Source organism: Odontesthes bonariensis, chromosome 8 (genome assembly GCF_027942865.1).
Source record: "Odontesthes bonariensis isolate fOdoBon6 chromosome 8, fOdoBon6.hap1, whole genome shotgun sequence".
NCBI classification, from domain to species: domain Eukaryota; kingdom Metazoa; phylum Chordata; class Actinopteri; order Atheriniformes; family Atherinopsidae; genus Odontesthes; species Odontesthes bonariensis.
This window is the reverse complement of record NC_134513.1, coordinates 9,936,812-9,958,633: the sequence shown is the minus strand read 5'-3', so window position 1 is coordinate 9,958,633 and position 21,822 is coordinate 9,936,812. Positions and strand designations below refer to the sequence as shown.

The following is a 21,822-nucleotide window of genomic DNA, read 5'->3' as shown; positions in this document are numbered from 1 at the left end:
ACATACAGGAATACAGTGTCCTTGGGTGACATTTTCTCTTTAAAATGTGCTGTCGATTTCAATATCTTACACTTGCTAAATCCACATTAATGAACATACTAGCTGTAAGTGTTGTGCTCTGTAAGGCACTGTTCTACATTCATTGTATACCTCAGTAAAAGTGTTATGTTCTGACCTTTTGAGATAGTACATGACATTGGTAGTCCTTTTTGGTGTTGACTTTGCCAACATATGGGGAGTGTGATAAAGATGTTGAGAAGCTGTCAGGCTTTAATTAATTCATCTTGTGTACATATTTTGCCTTTGTGGACCTACTGCTTAAATTAGCAATGTGGGTATTCAGAAATGACCTGGTTGTGGAGAGCTGGAGGATTTGCGAATCTGCAGCTTATTTATGGTTACTTGTTGGAATAACACAGATTCTGAGCCTAAGCCTTTGTAGCCTTGTTTTTTATGCAGAAAATCAGTGAAACTCAGCTTTTGATTCTAAGATGCCAGAAACATTTTCAGCATAATTGTCTAATAAATAACAGACTCCATTGAGTAAAAAATCAGGTCAAACCCTGACTATGATACTAGATATTACAAGAAGAAATAATTTAACTATAGTTTTCTCAGGATTATGTTTGGTTAGACCCCAAAAAGCTGAGCTCTCCCCCACGACCATGCTGGATTCTCAAGATGCTGTGGTTCCAAGGTCAAACCCCAGTGTCGGACAAAAGTCAGTAACATGCTGTCATGGAGCAGTTGGGGTGTCAGCTGAATCAACAGAGAGGGATCAGCTGGTCAATGAGAGGAATGTCAGAGATGCCGACAGCTTCGCCACAGATCACTTTGGAAAGCAGCAGCACATCCACACTGCCGTCTATTGGCTCCGGATTTAAACTCCTGTGTGTCTGTGTTTGCACATCCACACCACTTTCCCAGCTGTGATTGTCATGTTACATGTGAAGACATAGTCAGTTTTGCCTGTGTCTGTCTATGTCAATGCTAACAAGGGCCACTATAGATGCTTATATTTCAACAGAGGTATTTCCTGAAAGTGTATGAGTTGGTTTGTTCCTCTTTCTCTTGTGATCTTGTGACTGATTTTAGATAATTGTACATATTGTGCTTTACTCTGCTAGACTGTGAGGTGGCAGGTAGATAAGATATGCACTCACCCTCTGGCTGGCCATTTGGCGCGTCATCTGCAGACAGAAAAAACAGAACAGTAAGACTTCTTGTGTTGTGTCTTTAATGCAATCAACATTATCACCTTTTTTTCTTGTTTGAACACATTGACCCCTCTTTATTGATATTCATTCACCACTAAGCCATATTATCTTGTTGCTGGATGACTGGCTCTTCATGCTTGCGCACCACGTAGACTTAACTGATTATAAAAGAAGCCTCAATGACACACCATTTGTTTGCCCTCTGCCTTGTCAAGGCTGCTACTTAATGGTGAGGGTGCCTGTGTCAGAAACATTTTTAACATTCAAAACGTGTGACAAAATTCAGTGTATGGACTTATAGGAGATGAAAGCAGCCATGCTGCTTTTGACATGTAATGATGTTGTTAGAAATAAGTTACCCTTTTGTTATTAGTTCATGAAGAAGGGAGATTTATTTCAAACACAGGTTTTGACTCTCTGCAAACATAGCTGCCATGGCTGACTCACACCTCCTCAAAAATTTAACTGTGTTGAGTCTACAAAGTAATTATGAGGAAGCTCCAAGAGCAGATCTTGTTTCAGTGACAATCACTACAAAAGTAGTCTCTACTGCCTTCTGCAAAACTCAATCTTCACTGAATGAATAATGCAAGTACTCTGTAAAGAGAGGATGTAAACCATCCTGTTGTTCATTTCACAAATGAGCGGACCATCGTTTGAGCAATACAGTAAAAGTACTTTTATCCTCAGGGTCTGTGCTGTCATTTGTCATTTCTGATTGGAAACCAACCTCAAGAAAGTGGGTCTTGGGTAATAGGAAGTAAATGGTTGCAGTAGTAGTAGTATTGTTTCTGTCTGCATTTTGGCTTGGGTAGATTACACATAATCTGGATAACACAAATCAAGATTTAAAATTGGGCAAAATCATGCATAAATAAAGTGTGATTAGATTATGATAACAATATCAAGAAATATTAAATAAATCTGTAAATCAAAGTAACAAGAAGTCCTTCAACTGAAACAGTATAAAACCTTTAAAAAGGACCCATAACAACGTCCTGTTAAGCACCACCCCTACAAGCAGCACGACTGAAGTCCGACTCATGAGCGTTTCCACATCACAGCCGACTTCATTCTGAAGTATTTTGTTTAAGAAACCACAAAATCTTTGGAAAATGAAAGGGGGGAGGATAGCACAACTACCCGCATAACCTTGAACCATACGTATTCTCGAGTTAGACTCAAGATCGAGTTCAGTATTTGACAACCGTTTCTTCACTTCTGAGTTACGTTCATTCTGTCATTAACATGGCAACACTTACCTAAAAAGCCTTTGCCATTTCCTGGTCGTGCTTTAAAAATAACATTGCTTAGTTATGTTATTTCTTTTTCTATTACATGAGTTATTAAAGATATTACCATATAATGTTTGTCCTAGGTAAGTGCTCACTGTACACTAATGACCCAACTCTGTCTGTTTACAGCAATAAACTAAAACCAACACAAAGCTCAGTGCACTGTTGTTAGAGAGAAGATAGGGCTGGAGGGGATCTGCATTGAAAATGTCTCAATGACTGTAAGCAAACCCGACTTGTGGAACTAATTATGGAGTATCTTTATTGTTGGATAGCTACTTTGATGTGGTACAGTTCGAGAGTGAATTTGATAACTCACTCATCATGAATCCAATATTAGAGCTTAAAAATAAACTGTTCTTTTTGCGCCACAGGGAGGGAGATCCCTGTAAGTCTTTGGAAAAGCTTTTTGAAATTCAGGTGCTTCATTTAACACCATAGTTTCATGCAATTTAGCCAGCACTTCATCAGCTCTTTCTTTTGCGTCTAAAGCTTTTAAAAAAAATCTTCTTTCCATCACATCATCACACTCTTTCACTTTCATTGTTTGATGGCAGTCAGTTTGTAGAGCAACCTCTCATTCTGCAATTGTCCACTCACTGAATGCCATTTTCTTTCAAGTGCTTATCAGCTTCAAGTAGCTATCCATTTGTAATGATTTTCTGTAAGCATTCCTGGTCAAAATTAGCTGTACTCCCACCTCACTTCAAAACAATGTATTGCTGGCTTCTGGGCCACAGTCCTACTGGATCACATCATGTACCCGAGACGGAGCCTTGTCCACTCTCTGCCTCATTACCGCTGAGATAATGAGAGTGGAGAAAGGTTTTGTTTTACCTCTGAGGACTCCCAGTGCAGCTGACAGTGCAGCAGGTATTTGCAGCTGCTGCTCCTGCTGGCGTGCAGACAGAAGGGCTCATATGGGCTCAAATGGGAGCCAACGTGCCAGCAGCCTCATTTGTCCGTATATAGACCTTTATGTTGATCAAAATTAATTAAAACAGTACTGAAATTTTTTCGGTGGCTTCATTTTTCTTTGACCAATTCCTTGTTTCTAGTAAGTCTTCTTTTGACATTTGGAATCTGGTGGTGGATGGGGACTGTACTTGGGTGTCAATTAGCTGTTGACAGGCCTTCCTGTTGTATTTTACCATTGGTTTGATTTATGATCTGTTATCCCATATCACAAAGCAACGCTGTCAGAGGACAGAGTCAAAGGAGAGTGATGGACAGTAGAGACAGTAAATATCATGAGGTGAAGACATGGGTTTCACTGCCACTGCCACTCAGAAGTTGTTAATGGTGAGGACAGCCCTGGAGGACCTGTGGTCACAGGGGCAAAGATTTAATGAGGAAGTGCCTGACCTTTGAGCGATCCACTCTAGACAGAAAGCGGCAGGGAGGTATTTGTTTAGGCGTGTGGCACAGGCAAGGAGGAGGAGGGTTGGGTGGCAGTGGAGAGAGATGGCAGAGAAGAAAGGATGGGGATTAATAGTGTACTCATTCTGAACTATTCCAGGGACAAGAATCTCATTCCCAAGAGACTTGCGGACGACTCAGTGAGTCCGTCATTTTTAGTTTGGACTTTGTGAAGGCTTGAGAGGTTTTAGACTTGGAGGTTTCTAAAACAACAGCACTGCCCCCCTCTTCTTCAGCTGTTCAGACTCATTTAAAGAACAATGCTTTTCCACTCATTTATCTGCTGCTCTGGTAGCTATTTATGGGTAGTGTTTGTAGCAGACAGGAATCTGTTGCGTCTATTTCGCTGCAGCTTTGTCTCTGAGGGGATCAGGGATGTTTATGGCAGTGGATGAACACTGTAAGGACACCTGTGCTTTACACAAGCTGGTACTGACTGTCATGTCACTTCACACACAGCATTGTTCTTACCACAAATGACCCAAAGAGAAAGCGAGCCAAATTCATACCACGAAGAAAAGAGTTTTAGTGCTTGCAAATGGTTAGATGCTGATTCCAAATTAATCTATTATCCCTGATTTGGAAATGCCATCTGAAAGGTGGAGAAGAGTCTACCTGTGTCAAATCATATATTTTTTCCATTCTTTGATTAGATTTGATTTGGTTAAAAAAAAAGAAAAAAAAATACTCATGAAGAGAAGCTAACCCTCCAAAGTACACTGACTTCTCAGATCATCAGAGAAATGTATCATGCTTGGTGTGTCAAGAGCTGCTACAGACGGACCAATTGTCTTTTGGCAGACATGCATTTTTTTATCCAAAGGCCAAACAGTATGTTTCATTTGCTCTACAAGGACATGTCTGGACCTGTCCAGGGTGTACCCCGCCTCTCGCCCAATGACCGCAGGGAGAGGCTCCAGCCCCCCCGTGACCCGACTGATGGATTAAGCAGGTATAGAAAATGGATGGATGGATGGATGGACATGTCTGGGTTGATGGCAGACCCCCAAAGAGCTGAACTAATGAGGAGCCCAGGCATAACAACATGATGTAATGACCGACACAAGTGGTTTAAAAGAGAGCATAGATGGACATGAGACATTATGGTGTGGAAGAAAACTTAGGGTGGGATAGGGGATGGATTGAGATGCTATGAGTGGTTGAATTTGGACTTGAAATATGGGCGGGGAGGAGGCAGGTCTCAAGGGCTGAAATTGGCTTTCCTACTTGGATAAATTAGCCATCAGGAAGACATCTACAATTTATCCTCACATGTCTTTACTTCATCCAAATTGCATCATCCTTCACAGTGGGAGGATTTGCTTTTGTCAGGCTCCGCACTCATCAACATTCCTCCACTGCTCTTCATCATCTTGCCTTTCTCCACTCGGATCAAATGGGTGAGCTGACCCCAGACAACAATACTATACATACATAAACCTCATATCTACTCTTTCACAAAGGATGGTAGAGACACCCATGCATCAGTAATACAACACCACTGTCAAAGTCACTTTGAGGATTCCTATGAACAAGCTGGCAGGCAAGCTACAGAGTGATGGAGCTCCCTGAAGTGAGGAACAACTGACTATGCTCGTCTCATTCAAGGACATATAAATAGAAATAAAACCGCTACTTCTGCAAACACATCATACCATAATAAGAAAGTATTTTTTGCCCACAAATTACTGTAAACAAGCAGTGCACTTTGATATCATGATAGCCGGCAACACACAACCATTAAAACTCCTACCTTTCTTTGTGGGCTCTGGCATCTTGAGCCACGTCCCAAGAAAACTGTCAAGGAGTCAAAAGGTGCAGGTCGATGCTGTCAAGAGAAGTGTGACTGTAAGGCCTGGGAGCTCTGTCAGTCCAGGAAGGATAGATGGACGTTAATAACTGTAGCAGGAAAAATCTCTGGGAACCCTTCACACCAGAGTGATGGAAGATGAGGAGGACACAAGGTTTGGAAATCTCAGCGGGGGAGAAGAGGAGGACCACTGGCAGATCCAGGAGGGACTGGTTTTAAAGACTTATATAGTGAGGGGACATGCTCCTCCTCTCTGTGGTGCAGCTCCGTGTGACACTTAATGCAGCATCAATTCCTGCATGTAAATGTGATGTTTTTGTTTTTGCGGCTCACATATGCCACAGTAATAATTTCTACCTGAAGAGATAAAGTGACTGGGTGTCGCTGAAAGTGATAAGCCTCTAGATACATGAATTTGTCATTCAAACTGGAGGTTAAACTTTTTCAGTTTATGTGGAACACATTATCTATTGAAAATGTACCAGATTTTTAAAAAAATGCCTAAATACCATCTTTGAATAACAATGCAGTTTAGTTTTTAGGAAATGTCACTAAACAGAAGAAAAAGCTGGATTTGTTGGATACTATTTTCATCTGTTAATGTGTGCTATTAAGTATTTGAAGCTGAAGAATAATGTGGAATAACTCAAAAGTGAAAACAGTTGTCCATCCATATTCATTGTAAATAAATAAACTAACAAAAAAGTCACTAAATGCAATTTACAGTATATTTATGTTGGGTTTAGAGCACTTTTTTTTAATCATTTTAGGAGATTCTAAGTGCTTGAAAATTCCAGATTGCATCAATTTGTGATAGTTAAATGCTGTCTGTGAAGTTATTGGCTGGAGACTTTTGAGTTTTGGCAATATTACTTTAAGACTGCTCCCTTGGTAGTTGAGTGGCAAATCAAGAGGGAGGGGAATATAAAAGGGAAAGGTGTCGTCATTGTCACAGGTCTAAGGCTGATGTAATACTCTCCGACAATCCTGGGTTACACTCAGATGATGTACAGCATATTCAGAGAATCTGTGGATTCATTTTGAAAGAAAAGTTCGAGATGACAAGCAGGGACCCGATGCATATGCCAGGTATCAGTTTAATCCAGGGGGAATGCTATCAAAGAACAGCAGGCTTTCCGAACTAGCAAATAAATACTTGGGAGATGCCTGGAGGGTCTCTGAATGGCCTATACTTAGAAAGCAGTCATAAACCTTGACATTTGACACGTGCATCTGACTTGAAAAGAAGGCTTTATATTTAATTATATACTTGAGGTGGTTGTTTAGGTCCTAATTAATCTTTTTATCACATCAAACTCAAGTGATAAATCAGGTGTAGTCGTTAATGAGGTTGAGTAGATTAAACAATTAGGCGGAAATCTGTTTGATTTACAAGCAACAACAAACTCAGAGAGCTCTCAGAACAGTACAGAACCAAGATCCTGAGCGTGTTGATGTTGTCATGAAAGTGGGCTTAAAACATGCACCATTAATTCCTCAGAAAATCCAGCAGGACAGTTAAGACAAGGCACAGCCCTATTTTTGGGGCTTGAATATTGTCTGTGAGCAGCAAGGCAGCTTAAATCCTCCTGTCAGAAATTACACTTCGCTGCACAAACAGTTGAAGACCACGGGAAGATCTTTGAACTGAGTCACCATCCCTATAGAATTAGACAAGCCAAAATGCTTTATATTAATGTGCTTGGGAGGTTTTCAATAAAAAGAAAAGGGAAATGAAAGAAAACACCCTGACTTAAATCACTGTTTTTATAGATCAGTTGATGGCCTTTCATGGTAACAGACACCCACAGCTCTGTTCCCCCATTTATAACCAGGAGTGGGCTTCAGCAGTAAATACTAGGCTTAGGGCAGTATCATGTTGGTCCGCTACAAAGAGCACAAAACCATTTGGTATTGCCTGGGACAGAAGCGAGTTCACATCACTGAAGGAGTTTGACCATGAGGTCATGCCACACAGACAAAATGTAAAAGCCTGAAGCACTGAGAAGGACTACACTGACACCTTCTGGTTTATATCGCTCTTGTCAGCAGATTGAAAGGCGCGTTAGGCCACTGTGAAACACTTTTGTCTCAGAGGAGTTCCAGTTTCAAGAATGATAGAAAATAACCTGTATTTGAGAGTTACATTGAATATTTGTAATAGAGTTAAGAAGGTACTGGAAACCAGTTAAAACATAGTCAAATATATATATATATATATATATATATATATTTAACTATAAAATACTGCTCAAATAAAAACATTCAAAATTCTATTCCTTCATAAATTAGCAAAAATAAGAAAAATATCATCAGGAAATGTTTAAAAAAAATGCAAACTGACTCCTTTAAGGGTGATGATTACAGACTTTAGCCTAGTTTACAGACCCTACACCTTTACTGTTCATTATGTCACGACAGCTCACCATTATTCACATTTCTTTCACTCTACTGTTTGCTACATTTCACTAATTTGCTATCTTCAGTGTAAATACAGTAGTCTAATAACTGTTTCAAAGTAATTAAATGATTAAAATTCTTACAGCATCTTCTTCAATTCTCTTCAATCTTTAACCAGATAAACCTCACCTATAATATTTATTTTACTTCTGTTTCAAAAACATTGACGTAAATCAATTGGTACAAACTCAGGGCTCTGTGGGTAGAAGACTCTTAGGAGAATTCTGATTTACAGTAATGTCCTTGGTGTTATCATAAGGGTAGAGGACATTTGAAAAACTTGCATTTGGAAAATGTACAATGTTACCTCTGCCAATCATGAACTAGAAATTAGATAACAACCTCGTGTCAGTCTAGAAATTGTCAGCTGAAGGTCTGTAAAATTTGTTGCAACAGTAATAAGGAACAATTTGATTTTATTCAGTAATACTCGTTTTTGTCCCAAAGGGGAAATTCTATTGCTGATGTATGAAAAATTAATATATAATAATATAGAGAACAAATAATCATCAGGCAGGATTTGAACCAGAAACTTCTTGCACTGAGGCGACTATGCCATGCACCACGTCACCATGCAGCCCACCATTATAACATGCACAGACTTATTCAACTCTATGGAAATTTGAATATTCTGTAAAGGTAAGACTTGTTTTTAGTTCAGAAGCAGGTGCAAAGTCTAACAAAGTGTAATTACATTTATGGTGACTGATTTTAGCTCTGTATGCAGCAAATTGATATGCTTAGAAATAAAACAACTGAAGGAAGTAAGAGAAAACATAATATCAAAGAATATGTATAATGTGAAATGCCGGGTGTAACATGAATTATTTTTTTTTTTCTTTACTATTTCTGGCCTTAGAAAGTCCCAAAAAAACCCCACCGTCTCTGCTTTCTTTTTGTAAAGACACCATTTCAGATTCAGCAAAACATCAGACTTCTTATGACGGCGAAATCTAAATTATTCCTTGACATGTCCCATAATCATCTAGGAACTCAGCTTTTTTTTTTTAAGTTTTTTGACAAAATGTTCATTTTGTGTTTTCCAAATGAGCTCCTTGCCCCCATCTTTCTCTGTGTGGTAAGACTCACCTCAACAGAGTGATTCCATAAACATGAATTTTACCATCAACTTCAAAGACACATTTTTACACTGTAGGAGTAAACCATTTTTATTTTGTTTTGAATATTTACACCACAAGCTTTCAAGAAGACGTTAAAAAAATTAAAAAAATTAAAAATGAGCGCGTATAAAGATGATGAAATACATCAAATCTACAAATTTACTGGATGACAGTTCTGCAGTGACATTAGTGTGTCTCGGCTGAACTGGTAGGTGAGTTTTTTCTTCACCTTAAATATCTCTCCAGACCGAGCATAGTTCCTGAGTGCTCGGGACATCTTCTGGTAGGTCATTGGCCTCTTGTTGCCCTTTCTCTGCCCCCAAAGCGCCGCCACCTGGTCTTTATTCCTGGAGGAAAAGCGGAAAACGCCTGCAGCTGCTGGTACCCAGGACAGACAGTGGGCCATGTTTGGATCCTCCAACATCTCAAACAGGAAGTGAAAAAGTCGAACCTTTTTGCCTGCAACCAACAATCAGAGGCTTGTACGATGAAGGGGGATTAAATGTGATATTTAAGAGAATATTCATTGCAGCCTTGCCAAAACTGTTAATGCTGGTTACAGTTAATCATTTCCTCAATTACAGCAATTCCCAGAAAATCTCTTCAGTGATGGGATATCTTTTGGTGGAGAGATTAAAATAGTAAACATTGTGGTTATCTGATAGATATGTAAAATCGGCTATTGAGGTAAGCCATTCACGGCTCCATTATTTTTACAGTAAAGGGAAGGTCTCTTATTTACTCTCTTGGTATTGTTTCCCTCAGGGTAATAGTAACTGTGACATTAACAGTATCTAATGACCATAAAAAGGAGAACTTACCACTACCCGCTGCTGTGGCTGGGTGTTTGACTGATTGTCTTGTTGATACAAAGTCAGACAATGTTGCTGTTGTGTTGTTTTGGCTGAAGGCTGGTTGGGCATCGTGGGGCAGAAAGGACTGAAGCGCAGATTTGATGCTCTTTGATGGAAAGAATAAAAGAATATAAAGAGAATAATACCAGATTGCAGAACTCGTGGAAAAACATGTGGAAACAAACTTGTTTGTGCTTACAGATTGCTCATAGCATGTCCAGCGTTGCTCACATGTTTCATCCTCAGGCACTGGTCTTTCTTCCAAAGGCACTCCTGTACTCCAGGGCACCTTGTCCACTGGAAAAAGAAAAAAAGTGTCTCAAAAAAACAGTGCTCAAATGAATACCTAAAATGATAAGTTTTCCAGTCTTCTCCCTTACCATTTTCTGCTGAGTTTTGTCTGTAGTACTCCTCTAGAAACTCTAAGATCACCTCTAAATCAGACTGATTCTCTTGGAAAGAAGTCTGATGAAGAAAGATAATTTCAAAACCAGCTTTGAAAATGGTTTAGGTGATATATGTTTAGAAATAGATAGAAATGTGAAAGTCTACACTTTACCATCACTGGTGAGTATCAGATGCTGTTAAGTCCTTGCAGTTTGGAAGAATTTCACACTACTGACTTTCAGACACTCAAGTCCTGGGACTCTTATTATACCCCCCCATGGGAACATATCACCAAACGTTTTCTGTACCCTTGGCTAACAGGAACAATGACCACCCATCCCACAAAGCCCCAACACCACCACCAGTCAAGCCATCAACAAAGCCACCCAGCACTGACCACATCCTCCCAGCTGAAGCAGATAAGACCTGGCCTGGAGGCAGCCTCTGCGCCTTGCTCCCTTTTCAGGAAAAACACACTTGCTGGCATATTTTTCCTCTCAGGATGTGTCTTAATTTCATATTATGTCTGCCTGTTGTAATATTTCATTACAGGGGAGACACTGCCAAATCTTTCAACACAATCTTGACTTTTTTTGAGAGATGATGAAAGTGTGGCTGCGGAAAAGTTTTCAAGTCAATAAAACAAAGCAATGTTGAGAGAAAGCATGTATTTTGGATGACTTAGAAAAAATACATGAAAATGTATAGGAAACATTAATTAATACACAACAAATATATGTACAGAGTAAACACATTTAATTTTCTAAAAGTTGAAAAAAAACAACAACAATATATTTGTGTCATTTCAAAGAATGTTTATTACCGGTTTAAGGCTGAGACGACTTGTTTTTATTTTTTACTTATAAATCTAGTTATAATTATGTCCTCTTTTGTCATATGAGTATGTTGTAAAGATACATATTTTAAATATCCAGTGTGTGATTAAGTTTTCAATATTCAATATGTATCATATTATGTATCAACTATTATGTATCTATTTCACATAAAGTTGTTGATTATAAACAGAAATGCTCTAAAAAGAAATGAAGGTAAAAAATAAGGTAAAGATTAGAATAGATTATATCAAAGCAGAGGCATATATTCTGGGTGTTTTACCAATTAGTGTCAATTTATATTCTCTACAGCAGATCTGTAGTTAATCTTTGTTTTTAAACACCTGTTAAATGGCTGCTTGCTCTCAGATTTTGCCAAAAATTTACAAGAAATTTGGAAAAGGTCCAGCTGCACAGATGGTAACAACGTCCCCCGTGAGACTGATAAATGTGTTGTTTATCAAACAAATTTGATAAATTAAAGAGATCAAAATCTCATTGACTTCTAGTTAAGTCAATTTCCTGTAAATCTGAGGTTTTTGAATATGTACAAGAAATTTACAGAGATGTTCCTTCATGTAGACCAGAGGCACTAAAATAACAAACATTTTTGAATGGCAGTGCACAGAATATGCGCTGAGTAGATATGGACCCATATTAAACAGTCAATAGGTCAACATAGAAAGACGTACAATATGTTCATATATGCAGGTGTTATCAATTACAACAGAAAAAAAATTGGATGTGGTTTTCTAATGTCAGTAATTTACATTTTTATTTTGATACATGAAGCTTTTACTTAAGTCTAGACCTCTTTTAAAATTATATCTACAGATTATTTACACAAATAATTGGACCTCATTTCTGAAGACTGATACTTTTTGCTGATTGGTTCAAAGTTTACCATGACACATCATATAGATTAAATATGGATCCAGATCATCTGAGAGTCGTACAGAATCTTTTCAAACTTGATTACAAAAGATGAAAGAATGTCCTCTCTCACAGCTCAGAGTTTGGTGCAACTGTGTGAGGTGAAGCTTGATGCCAGGTCATAGTCTTCCTGCAGCTGGTAGTTTTCGTACCAGCCCTGCCAGTCTGTCGCTGCAGAGCTGCAGTAGTTCTGCTCGGCTGGGTTTTGGTGATGGGTGTGGACCTCTTCCTGTGCAGGGTGGCAGGGCAGGTGCATGTGTGCCTTTGCAGAGCCGAGCCTGTGCAGGATGTCTGGGTTGAACTGGTAGGTGAGTTTGCGGCGCACTTTGACAATTTCACCTGTGCGACTGTAGTTTCTCAGAGCTCTTGCCATCTTTTGATAGGTCATGGTCTTGCGGTTGCCCTTGCGCTGGCCCCAACACTCAGCCAGCTTCTCCTTGTTTTTTGAGACAAAGTGGAAAGTTCCGCTGACGCTGTCCGTCCACTGAATTGAGTCGCCCATGCTGGGGTCATTCAGAGCTTCATGGAGATATTCATAAAGTCTAAGCTTCTTACGACCTGGGGGCATGGAGATTTATCTTAAGTACTGGCTAAACAAAAGTCAGTTGATTTTAATTGTTCTGAAATTTGAATACAATTACCTTTGCTGTTCCTCTGTGTTGGTAAGATGGGGTAGAAATGTGGGGTTTCATTCTGTCCAGAGTGGCTCAGGGAGACATCGGGTATGACTTGAGGCCAGGACTGATGCTGAAAGACAAGCATTCAAAGTAAACTTTCTCTCTTCTGAAAATGTTTTCCCCTTTTTCTTTTAAACATACAATACAATTGCTGATTCTTTGTACTTACAGTTGTGTCACCCCAGCCATACACGGGATCTGTAACATCAGATTGGTGTGTGACGAGGCAGCAGGAGATCTGACACTGCAGAGATGGCTGCTGGCTACCCAGAGTCTCATAATAGGTGTAATCTGAAAGAAGAAGGTGATCAATTAAAACAGCAACAACAACAACAACAACAAAAAAAATTCTTGAAATACTAATCAAACCATTTTAATCTCTTGTAAAGCAAAGAAGTTGATAGAATTAAATAAATGCAACAGACACTGAATATGTACCTGAATCACAATATGTATTATGCGAATGCTGCTGAATCACATCAATTGCATCCTGAAAGTGTTGGTTGATGTCGTGGTCAAAACTCTGGGGTAGATATGAACAAAAAAATTAAAATTCTTCAATTTTGCACATAAAATTCTGCAAATTTACAGTGTAATTTTCTCATGAATTATTAAAAAAAAAAAAAAAAAAGACAGAACATTTCAAATAAGTTGCACATTTCCAGTATATCCATACAACTCACCATCTTATATGTCTGAGTGTTTCCCTCAGTGGAAGCCATTTCTAGGTGAGCGCTGCAACACTGGTGCAGGTGCTCATTTTGCTCAGGTATATATATGGATATATAGATATATATGTAGTGACGTAAACCTGCAATACCTGTCCGAGGCTAAACAGCATTAATTGGCTGAGAGGCCAGCCAATTTAAATGTGTTAACGTCATGCACTTCTTCTTTTCTGGAAGCACAAATCAGACCTGGGCATCAGTTGTCTCTCTCATATTGTGAAGATCACAATCTATGAACAACAAAAAGCTTTTTTATTGTACACTCGAGGCAAGAATACCAACAATTCTCAGCCTGACCCAAGAATTTGCATACTGGGCACGAGATATGTATCTTACAAACATATTTACTGTATAATCAGGGCTGTGCAGTTAGGTTTCTTTCTGAGAATTTATATTATATTTAAATTGAATCATTTATTAATATATTATATTTATGAAAATATTCTGAAGTTTTACCATTACATTGCACATGAAGGATAAATACGTTTTTGCAAAAAACAGACAACAGTCCCCAACAGTCTGCACCCCACGAGCTTTCAAGAGCTCACTACAGAGCTGAAGCCAACTATAACAAATAAAAGACATGACCATTTTAAAGTCTAATTGACCTGAATACTATAAACACGACTTCAGATAAATGTGATTGTAAAGGTTAATTATTAAAATTGTGGTGGCCACTGTTAAACTCAGCCTGCATCTCTCTTTCCCCATAAAGCCAGCCCTTGTGTTCAAATAGACACCAGCTTTTTGAGAAGTTCATTAATCTCAGTTTTAAATATCAACTGACTCGATCCTGAAGTTCCCCTTTCAGCTCGGTAATAGTTTGATGGCAGGCAGGTCTGAGTGCAGAGCTGCAAACATGGAAACAAAGAAATGGTGCACAGATTATAGCAGAAATAAAAAGAAATTACATAATCAGCTTCACTCACTAAAATGTTGTTTTGTTTAACCACCAGGGAAGAAAAACACCTTTTCACAGGAAATGATCATATTGTGTGCGTGTGTGTGTGCGTGTGGGTGCGTGCGTGTGTGTGCGTGCGTGTGTGTGCGTGCGTGTGTGTGCGTGCGTGTAAGCATGCAAATATTTGTGTACACGTGTGTGTGTGTTTCCTGCCTGTGCAGCAGGCTGATAAAAACAAAGAACCACAAACCTCGTCCCCTCTCCTACTCCTTCTTTCCCTGTTTCCATTCAGGGTGAAACTCCATAAATTAGAGACCACAAGCTGTCGGGCCGCAGCTGAACCCTGACAGCTGCATGCTGCTGTTGGCTCACTGTGGGATGAGGTGTTAGCTCCATTCAGCTAGTGTTTTATCATTTCATTTTTTATGTGCTTTGATATCATACAAATCAGTGGTTATCTTTCATCAGCAGCATGTGCTGTTTATAACAGCATTTATACAGATCTCTTATCGACTTATTCGTAAACTGGTGGTTGAAACAGCTGACAGATATCATTAATGACTTATAATGCATGACAAAGGGAATTTTTTTGGTTAAACTCGAAACTTGAAAGTGCTTTTACAATTATTACATTACCGTTGTAATTTTGTGGGTCCCTGTGAAGACATTCATCATATATGTTTAGGTGTATTTCCTGGCAACATTTGTTGTTTGTAGGGAAAAATACAATGGATTCATGTTTATCTGTGAAGGTGGTCCAGTATATTTTCTGGCTGAGCAGAAGAGCTGCAGCTGTATGTCTCCAAACAAAGAAGCACTTTCCTTCCCCTTCTCATTTCAATAGCTGCGTGCATGTTGGATGCGGTATGGGAGCGGCAAGCTAACCACAGCACAGTTAGCCCCATTGTTCTTCTTTATTTACTGGCACTTGATGAAAATCAAGAAGTGTCAAAGCCACTCATGTATAAACTGTTTATTAGTCTGAAAGCTGGCATGACCGCAGATATATAATCCTTATCAATGAGATCACAGTGTTCTGGGTAAGAACATGCAAGTGCAATGTTTTTCATTGTTTTATTCTTGTTAGCAGTAAGAATTTAATTAGAGACATAGTTTTTTTATTTTATTTTTTTGAATGCACAGGTTTTCCAGCAATTCACTTTCATGAAAGTTAGTTTTGTTTGGGACATAAGCTGCAACATAAATTTTGTGAAAATATAGCTTCTTATTATTATAGACTATTTCCAAGGTATTAAAATTTCTGTCTGTTAAATTCTTTGGTTGAAGAATTGTGGCTCTCTATTCCTGTGGCTGGTATTACTTCATGGTGTGTTTGATAAATGTAATGGTATCACTGTCCAGCAGATGACAGGATGGAGCTGTAAACCAAAAAAACATCCCCCAAATTCCTGCCAGTTCTTTTTAAATGTACAAATAATTCAAGCTCAGTGTAAGCCCTATGACAAAAGATAAAACTTAACCTATAATTTATCATTCAGATTGTTATGACATTCCCCATCTATAGTTTGCATCCAAATCTCTTGGCTCGGCTCTCCTGACACATAAAGTTCATGCCGCTCACACTGAAAGGGTGTTTGGTGTTTGGCTGAGGCACACATATGATTGAAACATATGTGTTTATCTGGTTTAGCAGTTTCCAACCTGAGGGTCTGAATAACAACCCGTTTTAGTCAGGGTGTTCCTGCAGCTACTGGTGAGGCAATGAATTAAATTTCCAAACCTCTTGTACTGAATTAAAAGTGAGGATGCCGGAAATGCTCTCCTCTGATAAATCCTCCAAGAACACTGAGTTTGTTCACAACAAAACAGTTGTGAAACTACAACTCCTGAGTCAGCTAAAGTTGCTTAGTGGTTTCCTAGGCTGTTGATCGGAAGACAGGGCTAAGAAAGCTTAGAAATTCTCAGCGGTTGGTCTTTCCTCATTATGTCTGCAAGCAAGCACGGGATAAATGAGATAAATAAGATCTGAGATCTTTTGCAAAAGTTATCATTAACATCAAATATAAACTTTTTTTAGCATATAAAAGAAAAATTTGAATAATCTTACTTAAAAGGTGGAAAATTACGTTTTAATTAAAAGAGCTAAAATGAACAGTAATATCTGATGTACATTCTTCAGGTGTTCAGAAACAGGATTTCAAATTAATCTTAATCTTACACCAAATTAAAGGCTAACTGTCCATGTGAGCTGAGAAAGTGTTAACATGTTAAAGTGCTGCCACCAAGTGGCCACAAAATAAACAAATTAATGAAGCCTTGTGTCTGCCTTAAAAAGTTGGGAACACATTTTTATGATTTTTTTGCATTAAGTTAGCAAAAAGTGTTGTATTGAGATTTTTCATAATTGCCAAATTGATAATCCCATTTAAATCTGTAAGACATTATATAGATGGAAAGTTGTTTTTTTGAGTTGAGTTCAAACTGAAGCTTGATATAAAGAAATTGATATCTAATCTTTTCCCCTCTACGTTGTTCTCTGTTTAGGTAACAAGAGACGCATTCACACACAAAAGGATGTCAAGTGTGAAGAAATTTACAACTACACTCACCATGATTTTTAAATTCCAGGTTTACATTTTACTGGCAACGTTTTTTTTTTAGATCAAACAGAAAAACAAAGGCCAAGAGCTCTGCTGTGAGCTGAGGTAGCACATGGTGAATCCAAAAAAATCTAATTCAAATCCATAATTCAGAGTGGAATAATTAACAGGGAATAAATTTAAAAAGAGAAAAAGCTGTACTGAAACATTGTTTAGGGATTCAAAGGGAGGTTTTCTACTTTTTACAGTAGACAACAGCACCATAAGCTACTACTCCGACAACAGCCACTAAAGCAGCGCCTCCAAACAGCAGCTCAGTGGAGCTCATTGGTTTGGTCTTTGGAGCACTCAGTTGCGGCTCCGTCTTCTCTGGTGGTGCCTGTTTAACAGACTGTTCCTCCACATCTGAGAGGGGAATCTGTGAGAAATGTGGTTGTTTTAGATTCTCTTCGGGAGGCTCTGCTGCAGTGGGTGCGAGGATAGAAGGAGGATGAAGGCCCAGAGTGGAATAATGCTCCTCTGCTTCAGAGGTTGTGGCTGAAGGGACTGGTGTGGATGTTGTGGAGGGGGGATCCAGCTTGACAATTGGCAGCGGAGGCAAGGCCATTGGGGGAACCACGTGCCTGAACTCCACTGGCTCCCTCTCCACATACGGGTCCTCTGCTGAAACCAGGAGCTCCTCTGTTTGTGGTGCCTGAAGGTCCTGCTCCTCCTCCCTGAGCTCCAGCAGCTCACTCTCCTTACCCAGCACACTCAACACACTTGCCTGGAGCTCCTCATCTTCTTCCTCCTCCTCCTCCTTTCTCTTCCTCCTCTCCTCTGCCTCCTCGAGCATCTCTGCTTCCTCTCGCTCCAGGTGGACCATGTCGGAGTTGGAGGAGTGATTCTCCTCCCCGGCCAGAACCGCCCCATCGTTGCTGTCGACACTCTTGGCGTCCTCCCGGTCAGCATCACCCATTGTGGACCAGGACTCTGCGAGCAGGCTCTCGCTCTGCCAGGGTCCAGAGCTCTCTGCCTGGATCAGAGGCAGAGAAGCAGGGCTGAGGGATCTGTCCTCTGAAGCTCCTCCATCCCCCCTGGTGGAAGTGACTGGGGCTTTTCCCTCCAGAATGAATGTCTGCTGCTGAGACAGCCAAGATCAGAAAAACTGTAAAGACATACAGGTGGAAATTAAATGAGTCTATTCAATCAAGATCTGTACTAAAGTATTCTTTAAGTGTATTTAAGCATTTCTAAGTTCTTCTGTTCTCTCATTTAAATGCTTTTTGGCTACACAAATTTCTGACTGAACCATTTCATTTTTCAAGACAGAACCTTTGCAGACATGTATGTGCAACATGGGCACAGACCCTCCTCATTACCAAATTATTTTGCTTGTCTGTGTTCACACTGACGTCAGCATGCCTGCCACTGGAAAAAATGCTCACTGGATGCTCTGTATTGTAGCGGCTGTGGTTATATATAGCCTGGACTTGCATATCTTACTATGTTTAGGAGCTGTATACATCTCCATCTGTCAGCCAAGAGTGAAAACTCAGTGGCTTCACATGACATGAAAGAGTAGGGACATAACATGGAAATAGCGTATCAGAAATCATGCATAAATCCCTAAAGTTCTAGAAGCCCACCCACTTTCCATTCTGCTCATGTTATAACATTTATCTTCAACAGCATGAACTCCAAACGTCTGGAAAAACTGTTCTATTCATGAATATCACTGTAATCATGTAATCTGTTTTCATGAATTCTGCTCAAATGTGCTGCCAAGTCTCAAGGTGACCCTCTTGTGCTGTGTGTCACAGCTTTGACTGCAGTAACTCTTTACCCTCATGCCAGTCCCAGAATAGATTTCTCCAATGTTCAGTCTTCACACTCTAATGTTGTATCACATTCACAGCATGAGGCATGTCTGAGTTTTCTCTGGTCTCAGAACGTGTCTTTTAATGACGACAAATCCTGTAACAGCCTCTCCTGGGCATTAATATCTATTACACTTGCACTTAACCTGATATCAAGTTGTGCATCGAGAATCAAAGAGGTGTTGCTAATTTACATTTACATTTACAGAAGAGTTTATTTGTAGATATTCATTAAATATGAATATTGTGTAAATTAACAGTTGATGGCCTTGGTTAACCACTATTAGTCACAATAGATAAGTGTTCTCCATCAGCATAAACTAGTATTCTTTGTCGAGAATTTACCTTCGTTTTGATGAACAAAGCTCTGGCACACTGCGTGCAGTGAGGGCATCATAACAGAGATATAAAGAAAAGTCCTCTGTGAAAACAGTGTTGTGAGAATCATATTTTAGTAATTTTTTGCTGAACTTGAAGATGCTCTAGTACTTTTTTTATTGTGTTACCCCCAAAACCACTGATTTTTTTCATCTTTGGGAAGAAACAGATATTATTAACCTTTGTAAATAAATGGTAACACACTAGTATGATTCTATAAATCCTACAATTATTCAACAGTCACACTGTAATCCACTAAACAGTAATATCCTGTTCAAATTAATTACATGACAATGAAATTCTGCACAAAATAAAGTTTCTTCAATAGTTTAATTGATGTTTGCTGGTTTAATTCAGCAGTCCAGTTTGACAAGAAAATGTGTAATAGGTCATTTTTTCCACATATCCAAAATGTTGAAACGCCCCAATAAGGCCGCAGAAATTGTGGGATGGTCACATTTTTCATACCTGTTATTTTGCATAGGAAAGCCTTCAGGTGGCATGATGTCTGTCTCCTATTAATATTGATATTAAATGTGTTTTTAATCCCTAAACATAATAATATTTTCAATAACATCTAAACCTTGCCCTGTATTGTCAATGCCTAGCACTAACAACCTGTGACTGAGAGCCAAGTCCAAAATTAAAAGCTGTTGAACAATTTTGGGTCAGATGAGACTTTAACTTGATTGTCTTGCATGACACCAACATCCATTCCATCTTACATCCTCTTACTGTAACCATTTTTTTTTACATGTAATAGACAAATAATATCTCATATGCGAGACCTTCCTATAATGTCAAATGTAAACATGTTGCAATTTGCAAAGGAAAGAGTAGACATGTAACATTTTTGGAACCTTGAAAACGTCGTAATTTTACGATTTTGAGCATGTGTGACAGTTGCAAACGCATGCATGTTAGAACTTAGAAGTAAAGTTAGACACAGGAATATGACGACTTTGTTGCCCAGGTGTAGAAACTTTGCAGTGTTTGATTATTTATTGAGAAAATGCAATGTTCAGCAGTCAAAAGTTCTGATGTGAAACCACATTGACACTAAAATTACTTGTCCGAGCCTGATGTTAGTAATATTTTATTAATTGTACCTCCTGCACTACATGAATACATACAAGTAACATTTGCAGTCTCTAAAATGTCTTTAAAACACATGATCTTTGGAAGGAAACTTGTTCAGAGAGAGAGATTTTTTGCTTTATTGCTTTAAACACACATACACACACATTCCAGAAATGAAACACTATTCATTTTGTGTGGCCTCGCAGGGCAAAACAACCTCTTTCCTGCCTGCTGTGCAACAGCTTGTTACTTTTTGTGCAATAAAAATCTTCTAACTGACTAGGAACAGGAAAATGCCAAAACTAGCTTATAGCCCTTGAATAAACATTTGCTTTATAAAGTCGGGCCTTTACAAACAAAGGTGAAGTCTGTTCTTTGTATTTTCAGAGCTTTTCACTTTACTTTTTTTTGTAACATATGTGTCTTTATTTGTTCTTTCTTGATGTTGTGTCTCCACCTCTACCAGAGTGAGCGGGCTGAAACAGACCCCTCTCAGACGTCACTGAATTAATGACCAACTAGTTGCCACATTGTCTCTCCTGCCAGGCTTTGTATCCTGCAGGCCTGTACAGACTCCAGTCCCAGCAACAGGCCTGATTAAACACAAAAGTTTGTCACAAGCATTTAAAACCTTGTCATACGCACGTACACACAACAAGTCTTATTTGTTTCCCTGTCTGCTAAGAAATAAACCTTTCCAACTCTCTAATCCACCTTTACTTACTGTCCTACTTGAGCAATTGGCTTCCCACTGATCCTATCCCAACAATAACAGACTCATGGTAAATTAAATGACCAGCAAGATTCAGGGCACACTTTCTGTGCTAATATGTAATGAGGCCAGAGTGATATCGCCAACTGCAATTTACAGAAGGTCAGCTTTCAGTGTCAGGGTGGGAAATTTTGTTGACAAAACAACCCTCTTGCCAATTTTTGCCTTGTACAAGATTTGATTTTGCTCTACATTAGACACCGAGGGTACACTTTTTTAACAATAAAGGCCACAAAAACAAACATTAGTCTTGACTCAGGGCACAATTATTCTGTCAGAGGACATTAGAATCTAATAAAAATAATCTGCAACCTGAATTAAAAGAAGAGAAGCAATATCCCAGCATACCTTTGTCCTCTCTGGTTAGCGCTGAATGAGCTGCTGGATGAGGAGCAGATCAAAGTGTGACTTGCATTCAGAGGCGAAGCCACAAATCAACAGATAGGCAGACGTGCATGCTGGTGCTGGCACAGGAATAACAAGGTGGACAAGTTGTGCAGAAGACTCTCTCAGTCTCTCTGACCCACCCCACCTCCC

The 21,822-nt window shown here is 39.2% G+C and overlaps 3 protein-coding genes across 16 annotated transcripts in view; all 3 read right to left on the bottom strand.

Annotated features, from left to right (window-relative positions):
* mybpc1 (myosin binding protein C1) overlaps positions 1 to 5,952 on the bottom strand; it is a 32,983-nt gene extending 27,031 nt beyond the window's left edge. For 7 of the 11 annotated variants that reach the window (XM_075471635.1, XM_075471636.1, XM_075471638.1 and 4 more), the window contains exons 1-2: positions 5,685 to 5,952; positions 1,164 to 1,190 (exon numbers count right to left, since the gene is read on the bottom strand). In XM_075471635.1, the coding sequence (XP_075327750.1) occupies positions 1,164 to 1,190; positions 5,685 to 5,706 (49 nt within the window). In that variant the 5' untranslated portion in view covers positions 5,707 to 5,952. The remainder of the gene's footprint in view (positions 1 to 1,163; positions 1,191 to 5,684) is intronic. The other 4 variants (XM_075471643.1, XM_075471645.1, XM_075471644.1 and 1 more) reach the window with 2 other exon arrangements.
* Positions 5,953 to 11,247: 5,295 nt separating this feature from the next.
* LOC142385264 (transcription factor Spi-C-like) lies at positions 11,248 to 17,293 on the bottom strand. 3 transcript variants are annotated; one of them, XM_075471623.1, is made up of 7 exons: positions 17,206 to 17,293; positions 14,522 to 14,585; positions 13,690 to 13,964; positions 13,445 to 13,529; positions 13,176 to 13,297; positions 12,971 to 13,076; positions 11,248 to 12,887 (listed from the first exon to the last, which is right to left on the bottom strand). In XM_075471623.1, exons 3-7 carry the CDS (start codon positions 13,726 to 13,728, stop codon positions 12,406 to 12,408), a joined length of 834 nt encoding a protein of 277 aa, XP_075327738.1. In that variant the 5' UTR covers positions 13,729 to 13,964; positions 14,522 to 14,585; positions 17,206 to 17,293; the 3' UTR covers positions 11,248 to 12,405. The 3 variants fall into 3 exon arrangements, with proteins under 3 accessions (XP_075327738.1, XP_075327739.1, XP_075327740.1); XM_075471624.1 differs by lacking the exon at positions 17,206 to 17,293 and having other exon boundaries at positions 13,827 to 17,119; XM_075471625.1 differs by lacking the exons at positions 13,690 to 13,964; positions 14,522 to 14,585 and having other exon boundaries at positions 11,249 to 12,887; positions 17,206 to 17,291.
* Positions 17,208 to 21,789, bottom strand: LOC142385266 (uncharacterized). Of its 2 annotated transcripts, none has more exons than XM_075471629.1 (2): positions 21,634 to 21,789; positions 17,208 to 18,343 (listed from the first exon to the last, which is right to left on the bottom strand). In XM_075471629.1, exon 2 carries the CDS (start codon positions 18,152 to 18,154, stop codon positions 17,432 to 17,434), a length of 723 nt encoding a protein of 240 aa, XP_075327744.1. In that variant the 5' UTR covers positions 18,155 to 18,343; positions 21,634 to 21,789; the 3' UTR covers positions 17,208 to 17,431. The 2 variants fall into 2 exon arrangements, with proteins under 2 accessions (XP_075327744.1, XP_075327745.1); XM_075471630.1 differs by having other exon boundaries at positions 17,208 to 18,319.
* Positions 21,790 to 21,822: the final 33 nt, after the last annotated feature.